The sequence below is a fragment of the Scyliorhinus torazame genome, chromosome 11 (assembly GCF_047496885.1).
Source record: "Scyliorhinus torazame isolate Kashiwa2021f chromosome 11, sScyTor2.1, whole genome shotgun sequence".
Lineage (NCBI taxonomy): Eukaryota > Metazoa > Chordata > Chondrichthyes > Carcharhiniformes > Scyliorhinidae > Scyliorhinus > Scyliorhinus torazame.
Window position 1 is genome coordinate 19,030,286 of NC_092717.1, and position 14,888 is coordinate 19,045,173.

The following is a 14,888-nucleotide window of genomic DNA, read 5'->3' on the forward strand; positions in this document are numbered from 1 at the left end:
CCATGCGACCTGTGGCCCTAAGTTCACAGTGGGCAGTTAGCAGCGTGCACAGTTGCATGGCTGCCTTGCAGGCCACAGCAATGGTGCTCCATGCCCATTCACCCCCACCCCACAGCAACTTTAGCCACCTCCTGGCCACCGCCCACTACCAGGTCTTGGCAGAAGCCCCCAGCAAGCAGCATTTCAGCAAACTATGGCAATGTTGGGCACTCTCCGTATCCCCTTTCTCTTCCTCAGCAGCCATGGCATCCGTTTCAGGATTTTTAAAAGCACAAGTGAACCTCGCCGTCAAGAATTTGCCCCACTCGAGGTAGAGAATCGCGGAGGCCCCAGAGAATACCAGGTGAAGCCTGCTAATGATATTCCAAGGCTATTTACTGTACGTGCAGAGTGGAACGCATCAACATTGCTGCCAAGGCACCAGAGAATTGAGATGTGCCATAGAACCAGCCCCACCACGATTTTGGCATCAAAAACGATTCTCCGCCCAATCGCGTTTCCCAATTCTGCCGTCAGCTGACAGAGAATCCTGTCCATGGGGTTTGTCTTATGAAGAGATTGAGCAACTTGGGCATACTCTCTCAACTCAAGTTTAGAAGAATGAGGAGATTTTCACAGTAACTTCATTGCTGCGTTAATGTAAGCCTACTTGTGACAATAATAAAGATTTTTATAATTTGAGGTATATATGATGATAAAAGGTATTGACAAAGGAGACATAGAGCAGATGCTTCCTCTTGTGGGGCAATCAAAGAGGTCATAGTTTTCAGGTAAGGGGTAGCAGATTTAAAACAAGAGAGAGGAAGGAGGAAAGAGACGTGGAGAACAATGGGAAAAGATAGAATGGGGGAAGGAAGAATGAAACACAAGGGGACAATGAGCAACGGTGGAGCAGGAAGGAGCAAGGAGATGCAGGGAGGAGCAAGAAGATGCAGGGGTCATTGGGCAAAGGTGGTTTTGCAGTGTGGCAGAAAGAGGAAGGAGAGGGGAGGACAATGAGAGGCTGAGGATGGAGACACATGGGTCAGTGGGAAAAGTTGGGGTTAGAGAGGGCAATAAATGCTGTCAGGCAGAGGGGAAACAGGGTGGGGAAGCTAGAGCCCATCAGGGTAGTGGGTGCCTGGAACTCGCTGCCAGAATGGGTGGTGGTGGAAGCAGGGACAAAAGTGACATTTAAGGGGCATTTTGACAAATACATGAATAGGATGGGAAAAGAGAGATACAGACCCAGGAAGTGTAGAAAATTGTAGTTTAGACGGGCAGCATGGTCGGTACGGGCTTGGAGGGCCGAAGGGCCTGTTCCTGTGCTGTACTTTTCTTTGTTCTTATTGTAGACTGTTAGGCAGATACAGTAGGGAATGGAATGGAAATAATCCTGGACCGCATGCAAATGATTATCTGACTCTCTCTCTGCAGAGGGGAAATATAACAGCATCATTTATAGTTTTGCAATCAAACTCGAGTAAAATGAACAAGCCGGACACACCCGCTGCAAGGGAGGGGCTCCAGTTCAGGAAGTTAACAAACTAATTAAGGAAAGCAGCAACAGTTCAGGTGGCAGCTCATGTAATTGCGTCCAGGGGATGACCAGCACTGAGACTCCCGGGTAAGGCGGCAACAACAATGCAGCCACGGAGAACAATAACTGACCTACAGTTCGGCGCTATGCAAATTCATTGCTTGTTTAGACTGCCAGCCGTGTCTGCAATGCACGCGTTCAGGGAAGGCTGCTTTCTGACAGAGACCGGGGGAGGGGGGCACGGCAATGCCCTGCCCGGGGAGGGGGTGCATTTACACCGGTTCACAGCTCAGCTTGCAGCATTCGGGGGCACTGCGGCTGGGAAGCAAACCGGGTTCCCGAATCCTGCCCTCGGAAAGGCCGACCGGCCCTCCGCCCTCTTCAGCCACCGGCCCTGGAGAGGCGTCCCCGGTGTCAGGGGAACACCGGGTCCAGTGGCCCGGGAAAGGGCTGACTCGAGGCCGCCCCTAAATGTTGAGACCGCGCCCGTTTCCTTCACCCCCAATAATCGGCGTGCAGGCCCGAGACGGGACCACAAGTGACCCGGTCTCCCAGGTGACGACAGTGCCTCACTGCGCGTTCGGTCACGTGGAGGGGGCGTGGTTAGAATAGTGGGCTGGAGCCACTGCGCACGCGCAGCGGTTTGCGCCATGCTCCTCCTCCTCGTCTCCCCCAATCCCAGATTGACACGTTCGAACGGGCTGGTCCTGCCTGGCTCCTCCCTCCTCACAACCGCACAAGCAGACCTGCGCACGCCCAGAGGGAGAGGGTCGGCTGCGCACGCGCAACGGCTGCCTCCTCCTCCTCCTCCCCTTCCTCCTCCCCTTGATTTGGCGCACGAGCGCCGGCGTTTCCGAGGCGACGGCGGTTCTGGCCGGGCGGGGCCAGGGGACCAGAAGGCTGGGTTGGAGTTGCTGCGCACGCGCGAGTACCGGATCGGGCGCTGCTGCGCACGCGCGAGTACCGGATCGGGCGCTGCTGCGCACGCGCGAGTACCGGACCGGGCGCTGCTGGGCCCCGCGCCTGCGCACGAGCGGTGACAGTTGGCAGGTTGTTGTTGTGGGTGGGAGAGGGGAATCGGGGCCTAACCCGCAGAGCGGATCCGTGGACGCCGGCTCCCACAATTAACCAGGATCGGTGATATTACAGCGCAGGAGGAAGGGGAGGACGACGACGATGATAAAGCGGTGATTGTGTCCCCGGGTGGCGGGTCACATTCGCTATCCCGGTGTTTTTATTTCCATATTTTTTTATTCACGCCAGCGAGGAGCCTGCTGAGGGCGGGGGGCCCTGCTGGCGGCGGTGGCTGGACGAGGCCATGAGCGGCTCCGGGCCCAGGAAGTACATCTCCATCAGCGTGCCCGACAAACCCGACTCCATGTCGCCGCACATCAAGTCGGCGGACGAGCTGCGGGTGATCGGCTTCAACCTGAGCGACTTCTCCAGGACCATGCAGTTCCTCATCTGTGTGGCCGGGGTCTTCATCTTCTATCTCATCTATGGATACCTGCAGGTCAGTAATAAATCAGCAGTTTTTAAACATTACAAACGGATGCAGTTTATTTTTTAAATTTAACCTGCCGTTGTACAAATGCAAAACCAGAAAATATCAGAGCACGTTGTGTGCAATCATCTGCAGAGTTGTTGCATTTCTAACTTAATACTGGCTTTTTGCAGCGGCTCAATTTATTTACTTCCCCATGCAAGAGATCAGCACACTGCAAACATTGCAGAGTTGTTGCATTTCTAACTTAACACTGGCTTTTTGCAGCGGCTCAATTTATTTACTTCCCCATGCAAGAGATCAGCACACTGCAATCATCTGCAGAGTTGTTGCATTTCTAACTTAACACTGGCTTTTTGCAGCGGCTCAATTTATTTACTTCCCCATGCAAGAGATCAGCACACTGCAAACATTGCAGAGTTGTTGCATTTCTAACTTAACACTGGCTTTTTACAGCGGCTCAATTTATTTACTTCCCCATGCAAGAGATCAGCACACTGCAATCATCTGCAGAGTTGTTGCATTTCTAACTTAACACTGGCTTTTTGCAGCGGCTCAATTTGTTTACTTCCCCATGCAAGAGATCAGCACACTGCAATCATCTGCAGAGTTGTTGCATTTCTAACTTAACACTGGCTTTTTGCAGCAGCTCAATTTATTTTATTTACTTCCCCATTTTATAAACGTGAAAACATCAACGCACTGCAGAGTTGTGGCATTTCAAAGTAAACATCGTTTTTTGCAGAAGCTCAATTTATTTTAGTTCCACATTATACACATGCATCACAGGGCACACTGCATTAATTTGTAGAGTTTTTGCATTTCTAAGTTAGCATTTTTTTTGCAGGAGCTAATTTTCTCTGTGGAAGGTTTTAAACCATTCAGTTGGTACCTCACTCTGGTGCAGTTTGCTTTTTATTCCACCTTCGGGCTGATCGAGCTGCAACTCACACAAGACAAGAGGAGGAGGTAATTGTGTATTTTTTTTTAATGATAACCCTGGTTGGAATTTTAGCAAGCAGTCTTGAAACAAAGCCCAAAGAAGGCATGAACCGGTAATTGTTTACCCACCGCTTCAAATTGTTTTCTGTCAACCTTTTAAATCTGTAGGTTGAGTAAACAGATGAAATGAGCAGTATTAGCAATGATGCTTTTGAACTACTTGACAACCACGAATGTCAACGGAACCCTGCTAACCATGGGTTGTGTATACATTTGGGCTGACCAAAATTGCATATCCAATGTTGGTTTTACAGAACAATAATCATTGTCTTTTAAAAGTGCAGAGAAGAACTGAAATTAGTTGATAGCCTATCGTAAAATCATAGAGCACAGAGGTGGCCATTTAGCCTATGTGTATGTGCTGACGGTATCCCGTTAGTGCTGTCCAGTCGATTCTTTTGAAAAGTTACTCTTGAATCTGCTTCCCTTGCCAGTCGAGCATTACATTCCAATGCATAGCATTAAACAGTTGTGAAGTGAAACACTTTAGCAAGAAGAACAAGGCAAGCAAAATAAAGGATTCAATTTTAACAGGATGCTTCTAATGAGGAAATAGAGAGACCCAGATCTATATCTGCACTAATAATCATTGAAGGTTGCAGAACAGGTTGAGAAAACAAATGGGATTCTAGGCTTTGTAAATAGAGGAATAGAGTACAAAAACAAGGAAGCAATGGTGAATCTTGATATAACACTGGTTTTGCCTCAACTGGAGTATTCCCAATTTTGGGAACCATACTTTAGGATGGATGTGAAAACTTTAGAGAGGGTGCAGAAAAGATTCATGAGAATATGTCCAGGCTTCAGTTATGTGAATCTCCCGATCCTACACTCATCCCTAGTGCATCTCGACAACAAGGACTCCTACATCAGACTCCTATGTGTTGACTACAGCTCCGTCTTCAACACCTTAATCCCAGCCAAGCTCATATCAAAGCTCCAAAATCTAGGACTTGGCTCCTCACTCTGCAACTGGATTCTCGACTTTCTGCCCACAGACCACAATCAGTAAGAATGAACAACAACACCTCCTGCACTATAGTCCTCAATACCGGGGCCCCACAAGGCTGCGTACTTAGCCCCCTACTATACTCCCTGTACACACACAAATGCGTATTGGTTCCTACTCCATCTACAAGTTTGCTGATGATACGACCATAGTGGGCCGGATCTCGAATAAAGACGAGTCAGAATACAGGAGGGAGATAGAGAACCTAGTGGAGTAGTGCAGCGACAACAATCTGTCCCTCAATGCCAGCAAAACTAAAGAGCTGGTCATTGACTTCAGGAAGCAAAGTACTGTACACACCCCTGTCAGCATCAAGGGGGCCGAGCTGGAGATGGTTAGCAGTTTCAAATTCCTTGGGGTGCACATCTCCAAACTCTGTCCTGGCCCACCCACGTCGAAGCTACCACCAAGAAAGCACAACAGCGCCTATACTTCCTCAGGAAACTAAGGAAATTCAGCATGTCCACATTAACTCTTACCAACTTTTACAGATGCACTATAGAAAGCATCCTATCTGGCTGCATCACAGCCTGGTATGGCAACTGCTCGGCCCAAGACCGCAAGAAACTTCAGAGAGTCGTGAACACAGCCCAGTCCATCACACAAACCTGCCTCCCATCCATTGACTCCATCTGCACCTCCCGCTGCCTGGGGAAAGCGGGCAGCGTAATCAAAGACCCCTCCCACCCGGCTTATTCACTCTTCCAACTTCTTCCATCGGGCAGGAGTTACAAAAGTCTGAGAACACGCACGAACAGACTCAAAAACAGCTTCTTCCCCACTGTCACCAGACTACTAAACGACCCTCTTCTGGACTGACCTCACTAACACTACACCCCTGTATGCTTCACCCAATGCCGGTGTTTATGTAGTTACATTGTGTACCTTGTGTTTCCCTATTATGTATTTTCTTTTATTTTCATGTACTTAATGATCTGTTGAGCTGCTCGCAGAAATATATACGTGACAATAAACAAACAATCCAATAAACAAACAAAATCCAATCCAATAGATTGATGAAGCTGGGTTGTTCTCTTTAGAGAAGCAACAGTTGAGAGAAGATGTCGTGGAAGTGATTAAAACCAGGTGACGTCTGGGGAGAGTGAATAGAGAGAAATTGTTCCCGTTGGCAGAAGGTTCTAGAGCAAGAGTATATGGATGTTATGGTGAATGAGCAAAGAACTAAAGGCATTGTGGGGGGAAAATCTTGTTTTGCACAGAGTGGTGAGAATTTGGAATGTGCTGCCTGAGAGTGTGGTGGGGGAAGGTTCAACTGTGCCTTTTCAAAAGCGAATTTTGATAATTAACTGAAGAGAAATGAATTGCAGGGCTGGGCTGAGAAAGGGCAATGCAGTGGGACGAACTGAGATATTTCTGTGCTTTAACCAGTGTATGGTTCTAAATAATTTTGAAGAATGAGAGATGATCCCATTGAAACCTACAAATTAGATGCAGGTAAGATGTTTCCCCTGGTTGGAGAGTCTAGAACCAGGGGACACAATTTCAAAATAAGAGGGAAGCCATTTAGGACCAAGGTGAGAAGATTTGTTTTTACTCAAGAGGGTTGTGAATCTTTGGAACTGTCTACCCCAGGGGGCTATGGAAACTCGGTCATTAAAATAGGGATTGACAGATTTATAAAAGGCAATAATATCGGGGGATACTGTGGGAAAAGGCATTGAGATGGTTGATCAGCCATGATTGTATTGAATGGCAGATCAGGCTCGATTGGCTGAACGGTCTACTGCTCCTATGTTCCTGTATTCCAATAAATATAAAATGTACAACAGTCAAATTAGAAAGTTATTTTGCAAGACCTAAACACGTGTAGGTCTCGCAAAGCTTTTGGGAAGAGTTGAGTGATCAAAACAATGAGCATCAAAAAGTGTTGGCACACAGTGATGTTAGGCCATTTATGTATTGAAATGTTTAAAGTACATCTAAAATAATTACATTTGAAATAAATTGTTCTAGTTTTAATTTACTCCAGAAAGTAAATGACAGTCACAGTATCAAATAATTCTAATGTTTCACAGCATATTAGCACGAGTGGATAGCACTGTGGCTTCACAGCGCCAGGGTCCCAGGTTCGATTCCCCACTGGGTCACTGTCTGTGCGGAGTCTGCACATTCTCCCAGTGTCTGCGTGGGTTTCCTCTGGGTGCTCCGGTTTCCTCCCACAGTCCAAAGACGTGGAGGTTAGGTGGATTGGCCATGCTAAATTGCCCTTAGTTTCCAAAAAGGTTAGATGGGGTTATTGGGTTACGGGGATAGGGTGGAAGTGAGGGCTTAAGCGGGTCGATGCAGACTCGAAGGGCCTCCTGCACTGTAAGTTCTATGAATCAGTATACTTGCATGGAATTCTACGTCCTTGTACTTACAGGCAAAAGGAATTAGTAGTTTTACTCCTCAAGGATTAGAAGAAAACCTATTTGTTGAGCTGTTCTGCTTGATTATCTGCTGTTCAGATACCATTTCAAAAAGTATGGCTTTGAACAGTTTTATAAGGTTTATAAAATAGCAGGAATTCCTCGAACGCACTGAGAGGAAAAAGGCTGAGGAGATTAGATAGAGGTATTCAAAAGGTGAAAGGTTGTCACGGGAAGGTGGGAATGTGGAGTTGAGGTTACAATCTGATCAGCCATAATCTTGCTGAATGGTGAAGCAGGCTCAAGGGGCTGAGTGGCACAGTCCTAATTTGTATGTATGGTCAAAGGGCTCAGGACAGTAGATAGAGAGAAACTGTTTCAACTTGTGAAAGGAGCAAGAACAGGAGGGCATAGATTTAAAGTAATTGGCAAAAGAAGCATGAGGAAAACCTTTTTCACGCAGCGGGTGGTTCGCGCATGGAATGCTCTGCCTGAGTGTGTGGTGGAGGCAAGTTCAATTGAGGCATTCAAAAGGGAATTAAACCATTATCTGAAAAAGAAGACTGCAAGATTATGGGGAAAAGGTGGGGAACAGCACTAAGTGAACGGCTCATTCAGAGGATTAGTGCAAACACTATGGGCCGAATGGCCTCCTGTATTGTCGCATTTCTGTGATGGAGCGGGGAATGGCAAGGGAACTGCACAATTAGATTCGACAGTGTCCTGAATAGATCAGATTTATGACCGTTCCAGATTTTTCATGGCCTAGAAAACGTTTCAAGGCAGCTAATGTCACGCTGTAGTGAAAATATGCTGAATTTATATGGCTTTTTTTTTTTTACAAAGCTGACCTGGTTTGCAGTAGCAACCATTGCAATTGGGCATGGAGGCCATTGTTGCTGTGACAGCGAGGAAGAGGGAGGAGGGCGGCATGGCAGCACAGTGGTTAGCACTGTTGTTTCACAGCACCTGGGTCACAGGTTCAATTCCCTGCTTGGGTCACTGTCTGTGCGGAGTCTGCACGTTCTCCCAGTGTCTGCATGGGTTGCCTCCGGGTGGTTTCTTCCCACAAGTCCCGAAAGATGTGCTGTGAGGTAAATTGGACGTTCTGAATTTTCCCTCTGTATGCCTGAACAGGCGCCAGAATGTGACAACCAGGGGCTTTTCACAGTAACTTCATTGCAGTGTTAATGTAAGCCTACTTGTGACAATAAAGATTATTATTAGATGAGTTAATTTTATACGTCCCTACCTGCTAGGGGCTGGTTTAGCACAGTTGCTAAAAAGCTGGCTTGTAATACAGAACAATGCCTGCAGCGGACTCAATTCCCGTACCGGCCTCCCTGAACAGGCGCTGGAATGTGGCGACTAGGGGCTTTTCACAGTAACTTCATTGAAGTCTACTTGTGACAATAAGCGATTATTATTATTACCAATACTTGTGATCTCTCCAGAAAGATAATATTTGTAGCAGTACAGAGGGAAGAGCAGGCGTCGTTTATATTTGTGTTATCCTTAATGTGCTGCATGCCAATGATAATAGAAAGCTACAGCAAGTAAATGGGGTTTTTGGTCACTGCCTATACAGAATCATAGAATTTACAGTGCAGAAGGAGGCCATTCAGCCCATCGAGTCTGCACCGGCTCTTGGAAAGAGCACCCGACCCAAGCCCACACCACCACACTATCCCCATAACCCAGTAACCCCACCCCAGGGCAATTTATCATGGCCAAGCCACCTAACCTGCACATCTTTGGACCGTGGGAGGAAACCGGAACACCCGGAGGAAACCCACGCAGACACGGGGAGAATGTGCAGACTCTGCAAAGACAGTGACCCAAGCTGGGAATCGAACCTGGGACCTTGGAGCTGTGAAGCAATTGTGCTAACCACTGTGCTACCGTGCTGCCTCTTATATTTGTGCTGCACAGAAACTATTTGTGCTGTGCAGCCAATTGAAATTGCATTCTATGATCTTGGCTGCCGAATGGCTCTGGTTTTTGGAAGATTTTGTATTTACCCATATGCTAATGAGTTTAAATATTGGACAAAAAGAAACAATTAAAACTATCCACAGCACCAGTTTGAACATTTGTTTGGCTCAATCGTTTTCAAATGGGCATAAATAGTTGTTTTGATCTGCTGTGAATGCTAGGATTGCTAGTGCTGGAAACCCCCATTTTATTTGGATAGTTATTTGCTACATCTTTGTTATTTGTTGGTGGTTTATAGTCAATCCAAACTTTCTCTGAAGGTGTTCCAAGTACATTGTGCATCCAAGGCATTGTTAAAATTGCTTTTAATGGATTAAACAAAACAGGCACTGCTCATTTCATTTGACATTGATATTTCCTGTTGATACATTTTTTGGCATGACAATAAAAATCAATCGTTTGCGGTGCTCATATTCAGTAGGTTAGTTTGCCAATCTTTATCTTTCCGAACTGAGAAATTAAATACCATAACAAATTTATCAAATTATTTATCTCTCGGACTAATATCAATATTGGTAGGCAAGGACTTATGCTAGATTAAAAAAGGTAAGTGGGATATTTTTTCAGAGAATTGTAAGCAAATTTTCTTCCTGTTCTGAAGACATTGCTGGGAGCTATTTTACAAGCAGTTGTTGTCTTTACACACTGGGATCAAGTGACCACATATGTGCATGAATAGTGATTGCAATATCGGTGTCAACAAGCTATTTGACTGTAAGGAACACAGCAACCAAACCAATCCTGTCCTTTCTGACATGGACTACTAGCAGTGGGTCACTGAATAATGGACAAAACTAACCCAAAGCAATGATGTCAATTGCAGTACCAAATCAACAGCCTATCTGAAGCATTCAATAAGGTGCCCCATGCAAGGTCATTGCACTCAATATGGGCTTACAGGGTTGAGAATAATAGCATAGGTAGCAATTTGGTTTATGGATAGAAAACAGAGGATCCTGGGCAGCACAGTGGCCCAGTGGGTAGCACAGCTGCCTCGCGGCACCGAGGTCCCAGGTTCGATCTCAGCACTGGGTCACTGTCCGTGTGGAGTTTGCACATTCTCCCCGTGTTTTTGTGGGTTTCACACCCACAACCCAATGATGTGCAGGGTAGGTGAATTAGCCACACTAAACTGCCCCTTAATTGGAAAAAATGAATTGGGTACTCTAAATTTTTTTAAAGAAAACGGGATCATTTTCATGTTGGCAGACTTCTTGGGCAGCATAATCAAAGACCCCTCCCACCCGGGTTATTCCCCCTTCCAACGTCTTCCACAGGCAGGTGATACAAAAGTCTGGGAACACGCATTAACAGGTTCAAAAACTGCTTCTTCCCCGCTGTTACCAGACTCCTGAATGACCCTCTTATGGACTGAACTGATCTCTTCACACATCTTCTCTACTGAGTAGTACTACACTCCGTACGCTCACCCGATGTCTGAGCCTATGTATTTGCATTGCATATTGATGCATGTCCTCTGTTTTCTCATGTATAGAATGATCTGTCTGGACTATTCACAGAATAATACTTTTCACTGTACCTCAGTACACATGACGTAAATCAAATTCAATTCAAATACTGATGAGGTGCCGCAAGGATCAATGCTATGGCCACTCTGTTAACAATAATGAACTTAAAAGAACGGGCTGAATATGATATATCCACGAGTGCTGACAGTGCAAACCTAGATGGAAAAGTAGGCTGTGAGGACACAAACTCTAAAGGATTGTGGACCCGTTAGGAATGGGCAGGTGAATTGTAATGTGGGGAAATGTGAGGTTGTCCACCTCCGTTGGAAGAATAGAAAAACAATATTTTTTTAACATGTTGAGAAGCTATTAACTGTTGCAGTTCTGAGGGATTCTTGTGTCCTTATACCTGAAGCACAGTAAACATGCAGTTACAGCAATCTATCTGTAATGGAGTTGGGAGGACAAGAGTAAGGCAGCCTTGCTGCAGCTATACAAGGCTTTAGTGAATACTGTACAGTTTTGGTCTCCGTACTGAAGGAAGAATGTATTGTGGTCACTTCAGCAGCACATAATAATCGCTTATTGTCACAAGTAGGCTTCAATGAAGTTACTGTGAAAAGCCCCTAAATACTAAAATTGGAACGATACAGAAAAGATTAGCATGGCCTCTGCGTAAGGATGGCACGCAAATTCGTGAAGAGTTACATATTTTTAGGGCAGCACGGTGACACAGTGGTTAGCGCTGCAGCCTCATGGCGCCGAGGTCCCTGGTTCGATCCCAGCCCTGGGTCACTGTCCGGGTGGAGCTTGCACATTCTCCTTGTGCCTGCGTGGGCCTCACCCCCACAACCCAAAAAAGATGTGCAGGTTAGGTGAATTGGCCACGCTAAATTGCTCCTTGATTGGAAAAAAAAGTATTGGGTACTCTTAAAATATTTTTTTTTAAAGAGTGGATGTATCAAAGATTCACTGAATTGATTACTGGGATGAGAGTTGTCCTCTGAGGAGCGATTGAGTAAAATGGGCCTCTACTCTCACGTTTAGAAGAATGCGAGGTAATCTCATTGAGACATGTAGTATTCTAGGAAAGCTTGACAGGCTGGATCATGAGACATTGTTTCCTCCAATTGCAGAGTATTGACCTAGGTGGCATAGTCTCAAGGGAAAGGTTCAGCCCTTTCAGAGTCAGAAGAGGAGGCATTTCTTCATTTGGAGAGTTGTGAAAATGGAATTCTCTCTTCTTCCTCCAGGGGACTGTGGGTGTTAGGTCATTGAGTACATTCAAGGCTGAGATCAATAGAGTTTAAGACTCGGTTCTGGGTTCTTAGCTTGCGGTGTACTGTGTGGGGATCAAACCTAGGATCTTTTTGGTCTGGGGTTCACATCTGTGGCCAAATGCTTCTGCTTTGGGTGCAGTTAGCAATCTGGGTGCAAATTGCACTCTCCCATTTCTATAACTTGCATATTGCTGAATTGTAAAACCTTCAATGAATCAGCAGAAACAGGCAGCCTTATGGAACATAATTTTAAATAAAACAATAAGGTACATGCCTTTATATGGTTTATGCTGTTTTATTAATATTGCAGAAAATGGGTTCAATGACAAAAAAAAGTGTCTAGTCCAGTTGCCAACCTGACCAACTACAGCAATCTTTTTTTCTTTAATGCCATGCAGACCCATTTGCTAGTCTAAAGTCTTCAGTTTGGAGTCTGCATGTTCTCCCTGTGTCTGCGTGGGTTTCCTCCGGGTGCTCTGGTTTCCTCCCACAAGTCCCAAAAGATGTGCTGTTAGGTAGTTTGAGCATTCTGAATTCTCCTTCGGTGTATCTGAACAGGCGTTGGAATGTGGCAACTAGGGGATTTTAATTGTGGTGTTAATGTAAGCCTACACGTGACAATAATAAAGATTATAGGTATTATAACTTTGCCCAATTGGTGTCCTTGCTCATTTTTTAAAAAACTATATAAAGGCCTCCTTGACGATCTGTAAACGTGTGCAATTGGCATAAATGTGCAATGTTGATTAATTTAATCAGGCAATGGGCAGAACCAAATTACAGCACAATTTTCTTTTTCAAAGTAACTAGATTGTTGAAACTTAATAAGCAATTTACACTTGAAATTTCTTGATTTGGTTTTGCACTGGTTTGGCCAATTGTCTTAGAATTGCACTGATCTTCCTTGTCCTTATGGCTCAACTATTTACTGATGCATCAGAGAATCCTGTGCTTTAAAGATAATTGGTAGATTCTCTTTTAAGTTTTACTTGTTTGTGGTTACTATCTAGAACTTGCCCTGATTTAAATGGTTATCTTTTTTTTTAATTCTGTGGAATTGGTAAAGACTTCATGTATTCAAGTGCATATTTATTTCCAATTGACTAAAATTTCCAAATATTGCACCTTTTCAATTTTATATCATGTATGTTTATAAAATTAGTTTGATGTAACTATGTTAACTTCAAAGCACAACTCTTCAGAATATTGCTATCAATTTGTGTGAGGTTTTGGGTTTAATTGTATTGAGGCGCTAATGACGCATGTCCTGTTCAGTGATGCTGGTTTTATCGTTCGTATGCCTAATGCCAGAATCCTAGAGCAACTGCTGTGCTCGGAACTTGGCCATAGAAAGAGACTCCTAGGAGGATAACAGAAACGCTTTAGGGATGTCCTCAAAGCATCACTGAAGAGATTGAACATCATGGGTGACATAGGCTTGTGAACAGCCAAAATGGCGAAGGTTTATTCAGGAAGGCACCAAACCCATCGAGCGCCTTCATTGGGAGCACGCAGAGGCAAAGTCTTGAGCGTCAGAGAGAGGGCACAGTTCTCCAAAAAACTCATCTACCTAACCCTCCAAACAGGCGGCAGAATCTGCAGATTGCACATTCGACTTAATCAACCATCTCAAGGTCCATCAAACCAGAGAGCAAGCAGTCATTTTCGATCCTGAGGGGCTCCCTAAGAAGGGAACCATATTTTAAATTAATTTATGCACAGTGATGATTGGAATAAACACTTGGAATCAAATTGAACCATTTGCTTCATATAGGTCACTGATCCTCTGCAGCTGGCCAATAAAAAGGAAAGCAAGAATGACTTGCACTTCTTGTGCTTATAATGCTTAAGCGCCACAGGATGTTTCATAGTGCTTTCCAGCCAATGAGGTATTTTTTTATTTTTGAAGTGTGATCACTTGTACGAAACCATAGGGAACAGATGAACCTATTGAAAATGGTCTGATAAAGGATGAATTTCAAATGACCACTTTGTAGCAAAGTGTAACATTTTAGAAAGTAAGTTTGAATATTTTACCTCAGCATTTTTGGACTTGAATATAAATGAAGTTGAAATCCCCCAAGGAAGGCAGATGTTGTGCATTTCTTAAACTGCATACTTCAAATTGTAAACCATGATATAGCCATTGTCTAACTACAACTCCTATTAAGCATCAGAAATCACTGAATCTGGCTTACAACCCTTTTATGTCTTGTTTTGTAGGATTCCCTGGAAAACGTATATGCTCATAGCATTTCTTACAGTGGGCACTATGGGCTTGTCAAATAATTCTCTGGGATATCTGAATTATCCAACTCAAGTAATCTTTAAATGCTGCAAGCTGATTCCTGTTATGATAGGAGGAGTCTTCATCCAAGGTATGCACTAGAGTTGAAAATTCTACAATATTGTAGTTCGTAAAATGTGGGACAGTGTTATCTAACAGAATTTGGAAAACAAGCCTTTACATGATATTTGTGTTCCAACTCCCTTCTTGGTGACTAGAAGTGTATTCTTATAATTAGCACTGTAGATGAATGTAATGTTGCTATACATAATATAAAAAGCTCGATTTTTGGAACCACGATTGTCCATTTTTCAGTGATGGGGTTAGTGGCAGTTAAGAGGTTACCGTGTATTGCCTTTAAGTATGTTAGGTTTCTGCGTTAAATATTTAATGGGGATAATAATACAATATTGTTTAAATGCGAATGATGACCATGTTGCAATGATATGAGATT

General features: G+C 44.6%; 1 protein-coding gene and 1 pseudogene across 2 annotated transcripts in view; both read left to right on the top strand.

The window, feature by feature from the left end:
* Positions 1 to 1,487: 1,487 nt before the first annotated feature.
* The window catches only part of slc35b3 (solute carrier family 35 member B3), a 43,755-nt gene continuing 30,354 nt past the window's right edge, over positions 1,488 to 14,888 (top strand). For both annotated transcript variants that reach the window (XM_072466999.1, XM_072467000.1), the window contains exons 1-4: positions 1,488 to 1,606; positions 2,783 to 3,032; positions 3,871 to 3,992; positions 14,371 to 14,525. In XM_072466999.1, coding sequence (XP_072323100.1) covers positions 1,584 to 1,606; positions 2,783 to 3,032; positions 3,871 to 3,992; positions 14,371 to 14,525 — 550 coding nt within the window. In that variant the 5' untranslated portion in view covers positions 1,488 to 1,583. The remainder of the gene's footprint in view (positions 1,607 to 2,782; positions 3,033 to 3,870; positions 3,993 to 14,370; positions 14,526 to 14,888) is intronic.
* LOC140386120 (U6 spliceosomal RNA) lies at positions 11,489 to 11,583 on the top strand (annotated as a pseudogene).